Source organism: Cryptomeria japonica, chromosome 3 (genome assembly GCF_030272615.1).
Source record: "Cryptomeria japonica chromosome 3, Sugi_1.0, whole genome shotgun sequence".
Classification (NCBI taxonomy): domain Eukaryota; kingdom Viridiplantae; phylum Streptophyta; class Pinopsida; order Cupressales; family Cupressaceae; genus Cryptomeria; species Cryptomeria japonica.
The window spans coordinates 795,925,137-795,945,529 of record NC_081407.1 but is presented as its reverse complement, the minus strand read 5'-3'; the positions used below and the strand labels follow the sequence as shown (position 1 = coordinate 795,945,529).

The 20,393-nt window shown below is 36.5% G+C and overlaps 1 protein-coding gene across 3 annotated transcripts in view; it reads right to left on the bottom strand.

Annotated features, from left to right (window-relative positions):
• The window catches only part of LOC131075899 (uncharacterized), a 138,122-nt gene extending 117,985 nt beyond the window's left edge, over nucleotides 1-20,137 (bottom strand). For all 3 annotated transcript variants that reach the window (XM_059218583.1, XM_059218585.1, XM_059218584.1), the window contains exons 1-4: nucleotides 19,825-20,137; nucleotides 19,593-19,738; nucleotides 19,474-19,509; nucleotides 19,352-19,381 (exon numbers count right to left, since the gene is read on the bottom strand). In XM_059218583.1, the coding sequence (XP_059074566.1) occupies nucleotides 19,352-19,381; nucleotides 19,474-19,509; nucleotides 19,593-19,738; nucleotides 19,825-20,084 (472 nt within the window). In that variant the 5' untranslated portion in view covers nucleotides 20,085-20,137. The remainder of the gene's footprint in view (nucleotides 1-19,351; nucleotides 19,382-19,473; nucleotides 19,510-19,592; nucleotides 19,739-19,824) is intronic.
• Between the last annotated feature and the right edge of the window lie 256 nt (nucleotides 20,138-20,393).

The following is a 20,393-nucleotide window of genomic DNA, read 5'->3' as shown; positions in this document are numbered from 1 at the left end:
CACAAATACCTTGTTAAAGGTAACCTCAGTGGAAGATTTGAAATCCAAGCTAATGGATCACTTAGTTAGAGGATTTCAACAATTAGCCCGTTAGAGCTTACCCTATGAGGGGATTTCAAATTATTGTAATGGTTAGAGAACAACAAGTTCTTTGACCGATCTGGAAATAACACTTCCTTGCCGAATCAGATCCTTTACCACTCCTATCCGCCTTCACATCATTCTGCAGACACACCTTCTGGTTTGGTAACAATCACTTTCACACTTTATCAAATTTTCCAACAACTCATTCAATCAGTCCATCGACCTTATAAACAAATACATTAGGTCGATAACACAACACTAAAATTCTCATAGAGATTACAAACACATTGGTTCAATCTTGACCATTAGATTACATTACATAGGGTAATATAACAACTTTTCATTCTTCTAGGCATCTACAACCACTCTTGGATCATCTCACTTTGAATCCTGTAACAGAACACACGTTTGTCACTTCATACTATGAATTTGATCATTCCCAAGATAAATGGTTATCTTTTCACGCTAAAACCTTCTAGAAACACATCACGTGCAACATGTTTTAGTGGCGTCTTCATCACTGATAATCTTTTGATCATAAATCCACAACCGATCTCCAAGCTCCATTGGTTAGGGTTCTTCTTCTCAATTGGATAGGGTTACTTGTTGATCTTCATTGCTTCATTACCAATTGCTTCACTGCTTCATTACTGGTTGCTTTACTACTTCATTACCGATTTCTATTGACATCAATGACAACACTTCCTAATGTAATTCAAAATGCAATCTTCATGCAATACCAACATGAATGACTGAGATTGTGCCACAAAAACAAGATAGCCCCACCAGCTATACAAGCTTTACCATAGTATCTTAGTCAAGGATGAAACCTGATCTTTAAACACTATGATATGGGGATGACTATTTCTCAGCCATTGCAAATTCCATCACCATCTTGCGGGGGAAATAAAATGCTACCCCCAAAATCCCATGGTAGAGCGATAACTGTGAGATTTTGCCAAGATCAAGGGCACAATGAAAAGTATAAAAATAGAGACAAAAGAATGACAAGAACAAACTATATTCTCATCAATATGAAAATGATCAACTGGATTCACCAATACAATGAATATAGGCCTTCTTAAATAGGCAAGGCCATATGGATGTACGAGCACACAATCATGACATGTGGCTCAATGAGAAACAAGGGTAGGTAAGAAATACTAGGGGTAGGTAGGAGAAATAATATAATATTCCACAGAGGTGGATAACCCACCGAATGTGGAGTGTAACAGCAAAATAAGACCACAAAAGGTGGAATTTCTCCTACAAGCTCTATCCCTATGTGCACACTTCCCTAAGTGTCTCAAATCCAAACTACAAAGAGATGCATTATCCTAAGTTAACTTAAGTAAAGTGTAATAATATCCATAATGAATATTTATTTACACCAACACCCCCCCTTAAGTGCAACTTAGGGGAATGAAGACTCAAGTCAACAATGCAAGATGGGTCCCGGCTACTAGGCCATGATAGGTACCCATGTACAATATGCAAATGCAAGAAAAACTATGCAATGAAATCTCTCACAAACAGAGAAAGGGAGAAAACCCAATGGGAAAAAACTCCCCCCCAAAAGAGAGATGAATGTACAAAAGACTCTCAAAGAAGATGGACAAAACCTCAAAGAGGAAAAAGTCCCCCCCATAAGAGAGGAAGGAGAAGTCAGCTGACCCCCCCTAATGACACATCCCGCACCCCCAAGAGAGATCGTAACTGCTGGAAATTACTCTCGATGAAAGGTTTGGTGAATATGTCTACAACCTGCTCCGCTATAGGACAATATTGCAAATTGATGACCTGCTCCTAAATGAGCTCTCGGATATAGTGCATATGAATCTCGATGTGTTTGGTCTGCTAGTGCTGGACCGGGTTCTTCGAGATTGCAATAGTACTCTGATTGTCGCAATGTAGAATTGTCGGACGTGGAGTGGTGAACCCAAACTCTGTGAGAATCTGCTAGAGCCAAATGGTCTCAGTCGTTGCATTAACAACGCCTTGATACTCAGCCTTAGTCAAAGAGAGAGCAATAGCATGTTGCTTCTTGTTCTGCCAACAAATGGGGTCAGAACCAAGGTGAAAACTATAACCAGAAGTAGACTTATGATCATCAAGATTGCCAGCCCAATCAGAGTCTGTGTAACCAACCAGGTGAAGTCCTGTGCCTGCTGCATAGTGAATCCCATAGTGATGTGTACCCTAGATGTAATGAAGGATGCATTTGGCGGCTTTCCAATGAAGCTCATGTGGTTCCTACATGAAGCGGGAAACCATGCCAACTGCAAATGAAATATCAAGGCGTGTATGGGTCAAGTAGATGAGACTACCCACAAGCTGACGATACAAAGTGGCATCAACTAGTGGAGAAGAACACTGAGCCTCAAGCTTGACTTCTGAAAGAAAGGGAGTTGAGGCAGGCTTACAATCAGCCATATGAAAGTGTGCAAGTAGATCAAGAGCATACTTGGGCTGCGATAGTGTAATCCTAGAAGGTGACTGTGAAATATCTATCCCGAGAAAGCAATGCAAAAGACCCAAGTCAGTCATAGCAAATCTGTCATGCAAAGCAGATTTGACCCTACTAATGATGGATGCGGTACTCCCTGTAATGATCAAATCATCAACATAGAGCACAAGTATCAAGTGAGAGTCATCCTATCGCAAAATGTAGACATTCGGATCAGAATGACACCTGGTGAACCTTGTTGAGAGAAGAAAGGAATCTATCTTGGCATACCAAGCCCTGGGGGCCTGCTTAAGGCCATAGAGAGATTTCCTTAGTCTGCAAACCAAAGAAGTATCTTGGATGAAACCCTGTGGTTGCTCCATATAAATCTCCTCATCAAGATCACCATGAAGAAAAGCACTCTTCACATCCATCTGATGTACAGCCCAACCATGAGCTGCAGCAATAGCAAGTGTCAAGCGAAAGGAGTTCATCTTGGCTACAGGTGCAAAGGTCTCAATATAGTCAACACCTACTACCTGAGAGAAACCTTTCGCAACAAGCTGAGCCTTATACTTATCCACACTACCATCCGCTACAAACTTGGTCCGATAGATCCACTTACATTGAACCATCTTTCTCCCCTTAGGGAGATGGACTAAATCCAATGTGTTGTTCCTCATCAAGGAACTATACTCTTCCTCCATAGCTTGGTCCCACTTAGGAACCCCTGATGCTTCCTGAAATGTCTGTGGATCAGAAGTGGTAGCAATGAATGCATGTGGAAGATTCTGATGTTGTGATCGAGTTCTCCGTGTATCTAAAGGATCCCCAACAAGAGAACCTGAAGACTTAAGTGTCTGTCGAGCCCAACGAGGTCTAGGTGGAGGTGGAGAACAAAGCTCCTCAACTACAAGTGGACCCTGCGGAGGTGTAACCCTGCAAGTCGGAGTTGAAGAAGTCTCATCATCTAAATCACTAGCATCACTATCCACAATGGAGGAAGGTGGAGGAGGTAGAGAGGCTAAGCTAGGAGAGCTTTCCTCAAAGTGAACACTCCTCTCAATGAATACCTCATGTGTCTCAGGATCCATCAATCTATATGCCTTAACACCCTTAGGATATCCAACAAATATATAAGGTCGACTCTATGGTTCCAATGCCTTGCATTTCTGCGGAGGTATGCGAGCCCATGCTGGACACCCAAAGACTCTGAAATGTCTCACAATCAATTTCCTACCAGCCCAAGATTCAAAAGGAGTAATACCTTGCAAAGCTTTGTGAGGAACCTGATTCTGGATGTGTGTGGTACAACTGATAGCCTCGGCCCAAAAGGTGGGATCAAGAGAACGTGCATGAATCATACAGCTAGCCATTTCTTTGAGAGTTCTATTCTTGCATTCTGCAACTCTATTCTGCTGTGGAGTGTATGCAACAAAATGCTGAAGAACAATTCCCTCAAATGTACAAAAATCCTCAAGTCTTTTGTTCACATATTCCCTTCCATTATCTGTGCGAAGAATATTCACCACTTTCCCGGATTGCTTCTCCACACGAGTCTTGAAGTCCTGAAATCTGTCAAATACTTCACTCTTATGAATGAGAAAGTAGACCCAAGTGAAGCGGGAGTAGTCATCAATGAAGGTGAGGACATAGCAGGCCTTACTAAATGAAGGTGCTGGAAATGGACCTACTACATCGCTGTGAACAAGTTGAAGAACTTCCAAAGCTCTCCAAGCTTTCCCTTTATCAAACTTCTCTTCGGGATGCTTGCCCATGGAACAACCTGAACATACACCCTCTGAAAAACTAATTCGAGGTAGACCTGTGACCATGTCTTTAGTGCTGAGTTGATGAAGATAGCGGTAGTTGAGGTGACCAAACCGCTCATGCCATAGCTTACTTTCAGAATTTGAATGAGTAAGCAAGGCCCTAGAAGGTGAACTTGGCACAAAGTGGGAGAATGAATAAATCCTTGAGTTGTCATTGACTTGTCCCACTGCTACCAAGGCATCATCATCAAGTTCCTTTACCACAACTGAATCTGGTGTAAACTCAACCTTTTTCCCATTCCCATAGTGAGTGATTTGGTAGATAGAGAGAAGGTTGGTAGACAAGTTAGGAACATAGAGAACATTCTCAAATGTTCCATCATCCATGTCAACTAAACCTTTCCCTTCAACCTCTACTTGTGTATCATCACCTATGTAAATGTGAGGTACCTTAGATGGCTCCAATGAAGAAAACTGCTCCTTTGTAGAACCAATGTGATATGAGGCACCTGAGTCAAGTATCCATTGCTGTGAAGAAATGTTGTAGCCACAAATGCTTGCCCTTTTCCCTTAGACTGTGAGGAAGAGGAAGGAGATGAATCCTTCTTTTTGTAGGTGGATGGCAAGTTGATGTTGTTTTTCTTGAGAAGATTTGTCAACTCATCAACTTGCTTGGTGTGGCATCGATGCTCATCATGACCATACTTCTTGCAATATGCACAAGTTGGTTTATCCTTCTTAGGTGGTGTCCCCTTCTTGGAAGAGGATGAAAAATCGCCTTGAGATGGAGAGGATGATTGTCCTTTTTCTTGTTGTGGCTTAGACTTAGATTTCTTCTTCTTCTTATTGGAATCTTTGCCTTGACTTCCTTGATTCCCTCGATTAGCCACCAAATCCTTGGACTTTGAAGACTTGAGAAGCCCCATGTTCAACAACTTAGATTGTTCCAATATCAACATTTCTGTGAAAGCATCAAATGAAGGCATAACATAGGAACTCCCCATTGTCAAATGATGAGTTTGGAAGCTAGACACAAATGCTGCATATTCTGGTGCAAGTTTGTCCAACAAATTGAATATCAACTGAGCATCCTTTTTGTCAATTCCACAATCCTTAAGCTTTGCTCTTAGCTCATTTGCTTTGGTGACATAATCTTGGATTGTATCAAAACTCTTGGGATCCAAGTTGGTGAGCTCATTGTCAATCTTATAACCTCTGATTTCATCAACTTGACCATACAATTTCTGAAACATATCCCAAGCATCTTTGATTGTAGTACACTTCTCAATATGAAAGGTGAGGTCATCTGATACATACTTGTGCAAAGTTCCAAGAGCCATGCAATTCTTAGTGATCCATTCTAACTAAGCATTGGGATCAGCCTTAGGATCAGGTGGTGCTGCTATTGGTCCATCTATGTAATGCGTGAGACCTTTTTCCATTAATTTGCTCCATACTTTAATTTTCCATGATGCATAATTATGTGGAGTTAAAGGTGGAAATTTATGAGGACTCATTGCAACAAAAAAAAAGACCACAAGGAAAGAGAGGCACAATCACACAAGACACCCCCCCAAATTCACTCAATCAAAGAACCCCCCAAAAGTGATGATTTGGCACTTTATACTTAGTGCATGTACAATGGGCCACTTGCAAAAAATGGCAAAGTGGACTTCTGATTTCAATTTTAAAACTACCTCAATAAGGCCAAAAGAGACTCAAACTAATAATGCAAGAGATCTAAACTAAGATCCAAGCAATTTACAAGTACCAAATAGGCCAAATAAGACCAATATCTGAAAGTACAATTTCTACTTAAAATCTCTGAAATCTTATCATAGATTATGAAAGTAGATGAAAAAACATGCACTTTAAAAAAAAATGACACTTGAAAAGGAGGTCGTGTGAGCTCAAATGAGGCCTTTGAAGTTGTAGAATTGAGGATTGGACAGGTACAACTGAGAGAATCTGAAAATTCCAAAAAACTTGTGCACCAAAACCAGAAAATAACCACACCACTGTGAAGAGCATGAAAAATTAGCCCAAATCAAAAAAAATTGCACCCAAAAAGGAGCAAAATTGAGCAAGTTATGGGCCTCCAAAGTTGACCCAAAAATCCAAACTGCTCAATGGAGAGGGGTCTAAAAATTTCCAAAGAAAATGCTGACTGGGTGCTGACTGGGTGCTGCTGATTGGGCACTGACTGTGCGCTATTGACTAGGTAGAAGGTACAGATCCCAAAAATAATTTTCAAACTGGAAAATAATTTTCAAATTTTTTTTTTTTTTGAAAAAAATCTGAAAATTTCATACCGTACCGCCCGAATTGGGCAAAAAATTTCCTCCACACCCAAAAATCAATTTTCGCCAAAATAGGTCGAATTTATACTCGATTTTTATGGAAACGGCCTCCTGGACGCAATGGTGAGATCGAAAACGCTCTAAGATGCCTCCGAAAAATGCAATCCCTCAGATCCAAAAATAGAAGCCTTCCATGATGTCTCCAAAAACCAATCAATGAAGCCCCAATGGCTCTGATACCATGTGAGATTTTGCCAAAATCAAGGGCACAATGAAAAGTATAAAAATAGAGACAAAAGAATGACAAGAACAAACTGTATTCTCATCAATATGAAAATGATCAACTAGATTCACCAATACAATGAATATAAGCCTTCTTATATAGGTAAGGCCATATGGATGTACGAGCACACAATCATGACATGTGGCTCAATGAGAAACAAGGGTAGGTAAGAAATACTAGGGGTAGGTAGGAGAAATAATATAATATTCCACAAGAGGTGGATGACCCACCGAATGTGGAGTGTAATAGCAAAATAAGACCACAAAAGGTGGAATTTCTCCTACAAGCTCTATACCTATGTGCACACTTCCCTAAGTGTCTCAAATCCAAACTATGAAGAGATGCATTATCCTAAGTTAACTTAAGTAAAGTGTAATAATATCCATAATGAATATTTATTTACACCAACAATAACAAACCCTCACACCACTAGAATCTTCTCACCATATCACAGGGTCAAGTGGCAGTTAGTTATAATCTCTATGACCTTGCGATAACATCATAAAGCCTCCCACCATCGGTCATCTCATTGCAAAAGTTACCCAGTGGCTACCGTAGATGACCACGATAACGTAATAACATCTTAGAGTCAACAATAGTGTCCATTTCCATATCACAGGGAGAGGCAATCCCTCTTGACCATAGTGATATTGTGGTAAAGCTACCAAGTATCGCAATGTTGAGTGAATGGTTAGCTCCAACTGTTGCGATACTGCAATAAGGCCATTATATATTTGTAAGCCCTTTGCCAGCCGGTAGCAGGTAAAAAGGGGTGGTAGAAGAATAAATAAGCCCCCCTCTAGCTAGTGGGCCTTAAGTGAAATGACCACCCCAACCAGTCAACGTAGGAAAATAATAGGGGCCTTACGAATAGGGGTTTTTAGCCAGTAGGTTATCTTATAATGGTTATCAGCATGTCTAAGGTTGACACAAAAATGGTCAACAGTCACTAGTTTGATGATGTGAGAAAAATGGAGTGTTTGAGGAAGAAGCACCTTTAGATGGACAATAGAGTTTGTGTCTTGCAAAGTACTCTTTAATATTTTAAACTCTAAGGAGATCATCCATAGGTGAATGATAAGAATGTCCTAGACATTTAGTATTAGTTTGTGTAGGAGGGTTTATAGGGACATTGATTCTTTATTAACTTTTTTTAAGTCCTTGTTGTTTATAACCTTGTTTTGATATTATGTTATAGCCACTCCTATGAGATCTTTTTAATCAAGCAGTATAACAATTAATTTCATTAAAATTTGTAGTATAAGTATATCTAGAAGGAACAAAGGGAGAATTATATGAAGAAGGAATATCCTTTGTACAAACATTCTCCTTTCTATCATCATGCATATCCTCTTTGATAGGCTTGGAAGGAAGATCCTTATCATCTAAGGCCTCATCTTTTCTTAATGTTATGTTGGGGGATAAATAATAAATGAAATGCATAACATCATATTCTCTACAAATGTTTTGATGGTTAAGATTAGTTATAGGAGAATAAGGTATGTTGCACTTCAATGCTTTCTTTCCATTAGAGAGATCATTGATAGGAGTATAGGCTCTTTCTTCATTCACATGAGATACTCTAGGAGAGGTACAAGTGTTAGGTTTTTCATTAGCATCTCTAGGATTATCATCTACAAAATATTTTATATGATCGACATATGTAATGCATTTTCCTAAAAATATCACCATAAAACAACATGCATCGTGGATAAAGCTTTGAAATTTAGTTGATTCATAAGAAACATTTTTGAAATTCCAAAAATGCAATATGCCAAAGTGCTATAAATGAAATGAAGCAATGTGAAATGAAAGAAACCATTATCCATCACATGATTATGATAAATATAAGTAAAAAGCAATGTAATCATATGTGATATGGAAAATAAATCAGATCTATTAAGTGCCATCGTGAATGTATAAGATCAGTTCTAAAAATAAAAGTTACAAATTATACAACCCACAAATCAAATTAAAAATAAATTAGGGTTTTTATGAATTTAACCTCTAAATTTATGTAATTTGATTTAAAATATAATTTGAGTACAAATTTGAAAATTAAGATGCCTAAAAATCAGATTTGAGAACACAAAATAGAAATAGTGGTGTAAGAAGCCAGGTTCACCAAAATGTGATGGTGAAAATTAGGGTTGGGGTTAAATTAAGATAATAAAACCATTACATTTAGGAGGAGAGAAATATAATAGATATAATCTTTATAGAACACGAATCTAATTAGATTCAAGGCTCTTTTAATAGGATTCTATCCTCCTTAAATTGAATTGAATTGAATTGGATTGTACAAGATTAGGGCAAAGTAGGTGATTATTGAAGTGTTCGGGAAGAAATAGTGATCTACAATTGTTGTATGGAGACACCAACTTGGATCTAATAAAAATAAGATGTCACGGATCTATTTCTAGAAGTTTGGCCTAATTTTTTTGGACTAAGTAGTAACAATTTATCGTGGTCCTCCAAATTTATCATGATCAAAAGATGAACCTATTCATCTCTATGAATAATGTGTTGGCAATTGACACTCATTCGGTAAGGGCTAATGGTATTTTGGGTTGTCATTCATGGAAACTCATCTCTAGGTGTTGATATACTTTATCATGATTCAATAATTTATCATATTTCTTTGATTAGGTTAACTGATATTCTCTACACTCAACCGATATTCACTTTTCTTCACAACCAATTAATTCATCATCCCGGTAATGTGTATTTGGAACCTAGTTATGGATTGGTCTCGACCAAGTTATATTGTGGTCCCGATAATTTATGTTAAGGAATTTTTAGTAATGTGTGAAAGTCGACATGGTCATTGGGATTAAGTATGAAATACCTTGTGATCCAGTAGCCGACAAGATTATATTCTTCATTGAAGCCGACATGGTAAGAAGTTAGAAGGGTATTTAAAGAGATCCTTTCAGTGATGGATTAAAGAAGTTATGGAATGCGATTTTAGTTGTGAATCTTTCACAGATCGATGATATGATTTTTGGTCAATGAAAGGAAGAGTTTGTGTGCAGATTCACGTGCATAGTCTAAACAGGTAGCGGAACAGAGAAAAATAGAGAATCAACAAAGTTGGTACACAATGAGGGTTAACAGAGCTTAAAGAAGAACTAATCCAGCATGGTTAGATGCATATTATAAGGTCATTTTTGTTTGTAATCATCTTGTAATACTATGTAAGTCAGTGAGACTTGTATTTGAGCAATGAGCTCTAGGCAGTTGGCCTAATTGCATGTGCAATCCCCTCAATGTAATATTTGTATACCTGGATCAAGTATATAGATATTATGCGTATCAGCCCCACCATGGTTTTTCTCTTTGTAGGGTTTTCCACATATAAATAATGGTGTTATGGTGTTGCTTCTTTATGTGTTATTTGGTTTATGCACTTTAACTTTATTTACTGTTAACTAGTTCAAAAGCAATAAGTTCAAAACTACTATTACTAGTAGATCATTGATTCACCCCCCCGCCCTCTTAGTGTTCTTGGATTCCAACAATTAGTATCAGAGCTAGTTCCTCAGAAGAAGTTTAAGCACTTGAGGAAGATCCAAAATTTCGAATCAATGGAAACCTATCTGCAACAACAACTTCAACTAGCTTTTGAGGATCTTGATAATGAGTAGATGGAAAATAGTAAACTGAAGAATGAACTAATGCAAGCCAAGGAACACATCATTTCATTGCAAGGAAATCTCTCAATTTTTCAAGCTAAGAGGAAGGAACTCTGTGATCAATTACAAAATTAGAACAATGATGAGGAAGATGCTATGAAGGATCAATGTCTGAAACTTACTTAGGAGAACAATATCTTTAAGAATGAGATGCAAGCCCTAACCATGAGAATGTGTCAAGAGATTGAAGATAGGAATAAGAATGAAGAAAACATAGCTCAAGCATTAAAGGAAAGATCTGATGAATGAAACAGATTGACACATGAGAATGACATGCTAAAACTTGAGTTGACCCAATCTCAAAACAATGAATAGGAACTTGAGAGAAATATTATAATCATGAGAGATGACTTATTCACTGCAAATGAATACAAGGACAAGTTCAAAGACAGCTCTGCAAAACTTGATGAATTACTAAAGAGTCAAAGAGATGCTAATGACAAGAGAGGTCTTGGTTATGAATATGGAGAAAGTTCTAATATTGCACAGCATGATCATTCATTCAGTCAAAAGCATAATCAGGCCAACAAGTGAAACCATGAATCACCAGTAAGATAACCTAATCCTCACAAATTCAATGGTACATGCTTTGTTTGTAATAAATATGGTCATATAACAAGTCAGTGTAGAAATAGGAATAATCAGAACAATGTATCATTCATCGGTCTTGGAAATGTAAGATGTCATGCATGAAGTAGATTTGGACATATGGCTAACCAATGTAGATAAAAAAGAAATCAAGGAAATCCAGGGTTAAACAAAGCAATTTAGAAGAACAATATTGTTTGTTATGCATGCAACAAGATTAGACATATTGCTAAATACTGCAAAAGTAAGAACCCACTAGTAACTATTAGAAATGCAAATGAGAAAGGAAAGGAAAAGGTGGAATATATCAAAAAACAACATGAGAAAAGATGGGTAAGAAGATCAGATACACAACCGACAGAACACCTGATAGAGTCATCAAGTCCTGCACCGAAAGCAGGAACAACTGGTAACTAAGGCACTCTGCCTTAGGGGTAGGCAAATTATTAAAGATCATGCAAATACCCTGGATTAGATCTGTAGTCAGATAATTCTGATTGTGGATGGATACTTGGGAAATTTCAAGTGCTTACCAAAACCTACTCGCGGACTATGTGACCTAGCAAAACTTCTCGATAGCATTTATGACTGAAAAATTAGGGTTAACGACGATAAAAAGGGAAAGTTGAGTTATTTTCTTCACACAGTGATCGAGCATTTAGAAGAGAGATTTCCAGAGCATTCAAGAGTCCAAGGCAATTTGTGCGAGCATTTTCTCTCGAAAGCAATTTCATCTTCCAACAATTTCTTGAGGTATTTTTCGTTAGCAGAAACCCTAGTTTTGATACTTCTTTGATCATGGCTTCTTCATCCAATATCGATACTCCTTTTTTGTTGGAAATTAAGAACCACCCTTAAACTGAATTCAAGAAGAGCCCCTTCAAATCTCTTTTGGATGAACCATTGGAAGCCTTCTAGAGCGTCTGCTATGTTTTTCTTCACACGAAAGACATTAGGGCATATATTCACTGCGACATCGAGGAGCTTGGGGATTATGAGTTATCTTGCATTTTCAATAAAAACCTCATTACAGATAACCAGCTGAAACTAGAATTTGCCCACTTGTAGAGGAAGGGTTTCAGTTAATTCATGGATTTTCCTACATTTGACGAATCAGAATAGGTCTGTTATTATGAGCCGTATTCATGGTAAATTCATCTAGTTGGACCGGCCCTATAAAATCACATAGGAAGTGATGAAAAACAACCTACTTCCACAAGATTGGAGGTCTACTTGGCCTTAGGTGCAAACTATCCAAAGCCAAACTTTGCAAACTCACTCGTGCCACTTTTGATGGTCATTCGATGAGAGTTGATGATGTTAAATTTGCTGCCATAGTAATTAGATACAAAGTTTACTAGTTAAACCAGCTGAACTCTGCCTCTGGTAACAACATTTTGATTTCTCACCAAATGGTGAATGAGGATGCACACTACAATCTCTATGGAGTGATGCTGAAGGAGTTGATTTCAAACCTTCAGAAGATCAAGCAAGATAAGAAAAACACCTTGTGGTATGGTTCTTTTGTCATTTGCCTAACATTCTACTTTTTGGGTATGGTTCTTAGTTATGCGAAGATACAATGGGCTTTTAATTGCCCGGTAGCCACCTAGATAGCCCAAACTCTAGATAGTCAAGGGGATAAACTAAAAAAGGCAAATTTATGGGTATTTTTCAAAACCTTTCAGGAGGAAATGAAGAACAAGTCTAGGATTCCTAAATGTATAGCAGAAAAATATATAGATACAATATGTTTTATGGTAAATAAGGATGAATGCATGATGGAAGAAGTCTAGCCTAGGATAGTCTGGATCATTCCTATGGGTTACGAGGTGGATGAGGCCACACTAGATGCTTATGCTCAACATCTACTGCAAGCAACAGTTGATGAGAATGAGGAGAAATTTAGCATAGCCTAGGGGAAAGGTCTGAAAATTCACCAAGAACAAGTTGCATTAGCCATTAGAAGGAAAATGACCAAGGTTTTACCTGAGACCCTAATAAGTGAAGGGCGTGATAAGGAAAAGGTAGAGGAAAGAGTTAAAATTCTTGAAGCCCAGAGAAAAGAAGAAATGCAACACAAAATGAAGGAAGAGAGGGAAGCCAAGAAAGCTGCTCAACCCACACCCAATGTGGTCCTGATACATACTGATTCTTCCAAGCAACCGAAAGCATCATCTATTGAGCCTATCAGTTCTAAACCGACTGAACAAGTAAAGATAAAATAGAAGACAACCCGATAATATATGACAATTTCTTTGGAGGAGACCAAATCAGATGAAAAAATTAAGGTTACTCTAAAGAAGAAGGGTATTTTTGCAAGGGTAGTACGGGAGAAGAAGGAAGAACAAAAGGCTAAACCAGCTAAAGAGCCTCCCCGCAAACTTAAAATCACCATTGTACATAAATAAAAGCCTAAGTCTGATGAGCAGTCTAAATCGGACACCAAAAGAAGAACTAGTAAGAAGAAATTAGATGCTCAAGAAATTATTGATCAAATAATTAATGATGGTGATTTGGACAGCATTTCTACATTCTTTAATGAATTTTATGAGAAGGATAAAAAGACGATTGAGGAAGAAATTCTTTTATATCTTGATTCTTTCAGTAGAACATTAATCGAGTTAGAGAAAATTTTGCCCAAAGGATTGTATGATAATCTAGAAGTCAGCAAATTACATGCACAAAATTTGGACCAACAGATGAAGGAAACTGGGTTAGTGAATCTTTGTCCATCAATAACTCTGGCTGAGGTTACTGATTTGATTAATAAAACTGGCTCATCTGAATTCAATCTAAAACACAAAATAAATAATTTAATGTTGGAAAGATTTGAAGAAATCAGGAAGGAGACAATAGACACTTGGGTTTGAATTCTTTTAAATTTAGGTTATGAGTTGAGCCCCAATTTTATTCAATCACAGAACATACAATTACCAGGGGACAACAAAATGACACCAATAGAGAAACAAAGTATAAATATAGATCAACCGACTAGAACTCCACTAGATACCACTGTATCGGCTAGTGAGTCAAATTTTGTAGCAGAGGATAACTCGCCAATCAATGTACATGATACAAAGGTTAATGATGAGAAAGAAAAGGATACAAAGGTGGATATAGCTAAGGATATTGACAATAGAACTACTGAGGATGTACAGGATAAGGATAAGGCACCAAGTGGCGAAGCCATTGGTGTAGAGCAAATAAAGGATTCAACAAATAATAAATCTCTAATAGACAAAGGAAAGGAAACTATGACAGATCTTCCTACCAGCATGGAAATTGACACCACATCCATTGCCAAAGGTAATTTGTCATAAATCTCCACTAGTTTTGACAAACCCTACCATAAGATTTCTCTGGCAGAGAAAATTTTGGCGGCAGCAACACTCCAGGCCAAAGCAACTCAAGAGGTTGCCCAGGAGGAATCTAAGGACAAGGAGTTGATTAAGCACAATTTTGAAGTTTTGAACTGATTGCTACCTGAATTCCAGGCACAGGAGAGCGCAAGCTCATCCGGTAAATTGCAAGAGTTAATTTATTTCATTCCTAAGCACTATGATTCTTTGCTCAAATTTTCAATAAATGAGGCGAAGGATAAATTTGTTGAAGCCCAAAACCAAACATTCTTACAAATGATTGCATCTAAAAAGGGTAAACTCCAAAATTTCTTGCAATCCATTGATACAACATTGGAGGAAGGAGGTAAAGTTTACAAGACTTGTCCAAATTTTGCCAAGCTCACAGCTTCGCTAGACAAGCAGCTTTTAGACTGCAAGAATAATTAGATTTAGATTTCCAGCTCCTACAACCAGGCAGCTAACCTTACAAGTTCTTTGGATGGTCCAATTTTGGTAATCATGGATCAGATTTTGAAATTAGAAAAGGAAAGGGACAATCCAATAAAGTGAGAAATTGAGCTTCAGAATCTCATTGGTCCTTGATTGGATAATATGTTATTTCACAAGACTGAATGTATATCTTACATGCAGATGCAGGATTTGACTATACTAGAAGAAATTAAATATTATGCAAGTCTCTTGAATGGATTTACCTCCATTCTTGACTCTCTCAAGCAAGGTTGGGACTCCTATTTCTCATTTTTCAAATCTACGTATGCTGATATTTTGAAGCTTGTATAGAACTGACATGTGTATATAGCTATACATAATTCTTTGTGGGGACCTCACTTTGCCATTGATGTCAAAGGGGAGGAGTAAAGTGAAAAATGTATATATTGCTCGGGAGGAGTATTAGATGTATATAGAAGATTCATATACAGGTCAGGATGTGCTGATTCAGAGGTCGATTTAGTGATAGCATCATTTTTCACATGAGTGTTGCCATCAATGCCAAAGGGGGAGATTATTAGCAATTGACACTCATCCGGTAAGGGATAATGGCATTTTGGGTTATCATTGATGGAAACTCATCTCCAAGTGTTGGTATTCTTTATCGAGATTCATTAATTTATAATTTTTCTTTGATTGGGTTAACCGGTATTCTCTACACTCAACCGGTTAAGTCATCATCCTGATAATGTGTATTTGGAACCCAGTTATGGATTGGTCCTGACTAAGTTATCTTGTGGCATTGACAATTTCTGTCAAGGAATGTTTGTTACTTGTGAAGGCCAACATGGTCATTGGGATTAAGTATGAAATACCTCGTGATCCAATAACCGACAAGATTATATTCTTCATTGAAGCCGACATGGTAAAAATTTAGAGGGGTATTTAAGGAGATCCTTTCAGCGATGGATTATAGAAGTTATGAAATGCGATTTTGATTGTGAATCTTTAAGAGATCGATGATATGCTTTTTGGTCAGTGAAAGGAAGTGTTTGTGTGTAGATTCATGTGCACATTCTAAATCGGTAGCAGAACAAAGTAGGAAAAAGCATCAGCATAACCAGTACATAGTGAGGGTTAACAAAGCTTAAACTAGAACTAATCCAACATGGTTAGATGCATATTATAAGTTCATTTTGTTTTGTAATCATCTTGTAATATTATGTAAGTCAGTGAGACTGTGAGACTTCTATTTGAGCAGTGAGCTCTAGGCAGTTGGCCTAATTGCATATGCAATCCCCTCAATGTAATATTTGTATAACTTGATCAAGTATAGATATTGTGGGTATCAGCCCCACCGTGGCTTTTCCCTTTGCAGGGTTTTCCATGTATAAATATTGGTGTTATAGTGTTGCTTCTTTATGTGTTATTTGGTTTATGCACTTTAACTTTATTTATTGTTAACCAGTTCAAAAGTAATAAGTTCAAAACTACTATTACCAGTAGAACACTGGTTCACGCCCCCCCCCCCCCCCCCCCGCCTCTCAGTGTTCATGGATTCCAACATTATGTTGATCCTTCCAAACATAGCTTTGTACCAATTTTCAGTACACAAAAAGAAGGGGGAAATTGTTGGGAATAGAATTTTGCCTAACTCAAACCTTGATTTAGGAATTAACCTTGAAAGAAATAATTCAAATACTAAAATAAATGTTGAATAGATATACCTCAAATATGCACTTGTTGATGATGATGCTTTGCTCTTTGAATGAAATCATGTGTTGTATGAAATGACATGACAAACACAAAACCATAATCCCACACACATACTTTCATAATATTGATGTAATTTAGCTCCACAATGGTTGAATGAGCAATATGAAGCCTTGAAGATCTCTGAAAATGCCTGATAATGAATGCTTCATGGATGCAATAATGTTTTATGTCAAATTTAGATGGAGACTTCAAATGCTAAGATTGATAAAATGTCTTTATATAGTGGCTTCTAGGTCAATTACTAATTAGGCTGACCTCCAACAGTCATGCGGAGCAAGAGGATCAAATATGCCGATGAGATATAGCCCCTACCCCATTTCAAGTTAGGGCCTAATTGAGCGGGACCATGGCATTTTGGGGCACCATGGTCCATACTAGGGTGTTCTATGCCTTGGTCCAACCACGATCAGGACCAAACCAATGCTAAAATGAGGTGGGTATCCAATGGTAGGACCCACAAAAGGTTGTTCATGGCCTTAAAGTTGGAGAATAGGCACAAACAGACCTAGAAAGGTGATGAAGATAGGACATGTCAAAGTAGACAACGCTACACATGTATATATTCTGATGAAGTGAATGAATCTAATATGCAGACAAAGATAGAACCAAAAATTTAAGTGGCCACTTTTTGATGGTCCATCTTAGTGCACATGCCCTAAATTCCTAACATATTGAAATGTTCAATATGCTAAAAGAAATATATATGTAAAGAAAATATTTGATATGTCACACTTTTCATAGATTCAAAAACCTATAAAAGGTGTGAAAATTTTATTCATTCACAAAAATTGTTAACTTGTGAAAAAGGAGATTTAAGGAAAATGAATAAAAAAATGGTAAAGATTCCATATGTTACACTTTCCGCATGTTCACAAACTTAAGAAGAATGAAAAATAGTTTATTGTTTTAAAAATGATTTGACTTTGTAACTAGGATAAAGTGAAAGAGACGGTTCGATTTTTGCGATGTCCAAAAGTAAATGAATTGTATAGAAATGAGACAAAATCCTAAAGGTTTAATAATTCCCAAAATTTGTGAAACGTAAACAAGTTTTCAAAGTTTGTAAAAAGATCCAAAGTATAATATAATTTATTAAAGTAATAAAACGAAGCTTGGGTCAAGTTTTCAAGATATTAGACAGAATTCGGAGTCAAATAATACATGCAGATACCATTATATTTTGTTCTATATGTGTGTGTTGGGGGGGAGAGTTAAATCTTGTTTAATATTATCTACATGAATGGCATCCTATGGATTAGTCTTAGACCTTTTATAATATGTTTATGAACCTTTATTTAACGCTCATTAATGACAACCTTGGCCCTCGATAATAAATTATGTTTTAGAATTGTAGACCTACACTTTTAGAAACTAGCATATCATAATTATATTACGCATGTTAATATTCAATATCATTTTGTGTTTGAGAAATGATTGATAATGATAAGGTCTTATTAGATAAGGTTAAAAATTTCAATAATGTTGTAGATTTTCTTGAAAAGCTAGTGAGACTGGTATAGTGTAGGAATGTCATGTCTTAATTCTTCTACTTATTATATTTTCATTTCTTATGGATGTATTTGCATATAACCAAGTAAGATCAAATGTTAGATTTAGGTGTCATTAAAATTACAACTGTAAGTATATTTTATGTGTCTCCACCACTCTTAAAAAGTGATCTTAGATTCAGAGCGTGTGCTTGAAAAATAATTTATCATTAATATTCTTCTCGAATCTTGGCATTGGTTGTTATATGCATTCATGAAGAGGATGGAGTTAGTAGTGACAATTAAGGAGCTATTTTTAATAAATCTCTTAATTTGGTTGGGAAAATTGAGTAGTAGATCTTCTATATTGTTGGTGGGTCACATCTAAGTTGAGTGATGATTTTGGATGCCTAGCAATGAGATATGAGCTTTTAAGAGGAGTTTCACTTTAAAGATGACATCTCTTATCGTTGTGGAGGTTAATTTTTCTATTCACAACTCATTTAGAGTTACATTTTATTCTTGGAAGAGTCTCTTCATTTTTTGATGTGCGTTTCTTTTATTTTTCAAAAATTATTTGTAGTTCTTCCCATTTCTCTATAAATTGCAAGCATGAGATAGTAATTTCATAGTTTTTATAGGTACATTATTGTTGTTAGAGTGAATAAAATGCTAGTGTGATAAATATATACATTCGTTGAAAATTAACACATATTTTCTTCTTTTCTATGAAATTTTTTCAAAATACTTTCTCCACAATTTGATACTTTCTTTCTAAGTTTTTGAAATTTTAAGTTAGGTCAATTGGATATTTTTATTTTCTATATTAGACTATTAAATTCATGTTTGGTCTAAGTCTACGTTATGTTCTTATATTTAAATGCATTCAATGTTCTAGAAAACACCATTAAAATACACATTCTAAAGTACTAAAGGTGCAATCAATAATGACGCGCATTTATTTGGTGCACTAAAATGCTCAATGATTCTAAATACATCATCTTAGGAGGCTATATTAATTGTATAAATTAGAACAATTTATGTCATCATAATTTCCAATAAAATGCAATAATTGTAAAGAAGGTACATGACAATTCATTTAATCAATTAAAAAAAAAAACTTTACCTTTGGTCTTTCCATCCGGTTGATTTCCACCTGAGAAGAAAAATTCTCAATGATATAACAAAAAGTCTTGATATAAATTTACACACAACATAACCATTTCATCTCATTACGAATTAACTCACCTCCATGTGGAGAAGTCGGTAATGAAATAATTTCATCTGAAATACAACAACAAACAACATAAATAATTTGACATTTAAAAATAATAATGATGATGAAAAAATATTTAAAAAATATTAACCTTCGTTTAGTGTTTTCTTTTTCTTAAGCTCGTGTCGTTCTGTATAATCAGCAAAGATGAGTTGGAAGCTCAGATCGTGTTGTAGCTTCTCTAATCGCTTTGCACACGAAGAGATTTGTTCTTCATTCTTTGAAGAAAAGATAAACCTGCACCAGTAGAAATGATGGACTTAACTCCACTCTATAAACTCCAGAATTAAACAAAATCTACACAAGATTTTAATAATGCTTACTTGTGAAGTATTGGGGAGTGTATGATAGACAAACAACAAGCAGCACTTTTGGCGATTACGGTTTTTGCCTCTGTTACAGTGGATTTCATTTCATCTGGTATGACTTGCAATTTGCTAAATCTACTCAGAGTTTTCCCCACTGTGTTAATTGATGCCAATAATTCAAGGCATTCTTTGTTAACACGTTTGGCAGTCTCAATGTTGTGTATAACAGCAGCTACAACCAAAAGACCTGCCGTAGCCCAATGAGCCTTCCCCATTACTGCACATATTTCTTCAGCTGTCTTGGCTATATTATGGTACTTGGTCGATTTTAGCTAACAATTTCACCACGCAATGACAGTAATAAGTTAAATCAACCATCATATTTTTTCTTCCATGGATCTCTTAAATACATCTTAATGTTAATCTTTGTTTGTTTAGCCTAAGGAATAGAAAGAATCATGTTGTTCTAACAAGAAATATAAACAATCTAAGAACAAGCCACACATCAAGCTTAGTTCTTATATTACTCTAAAGTAGATTCCATATCATCTTAATCTAAGGGGAATTCATTAAAGAAACAATTG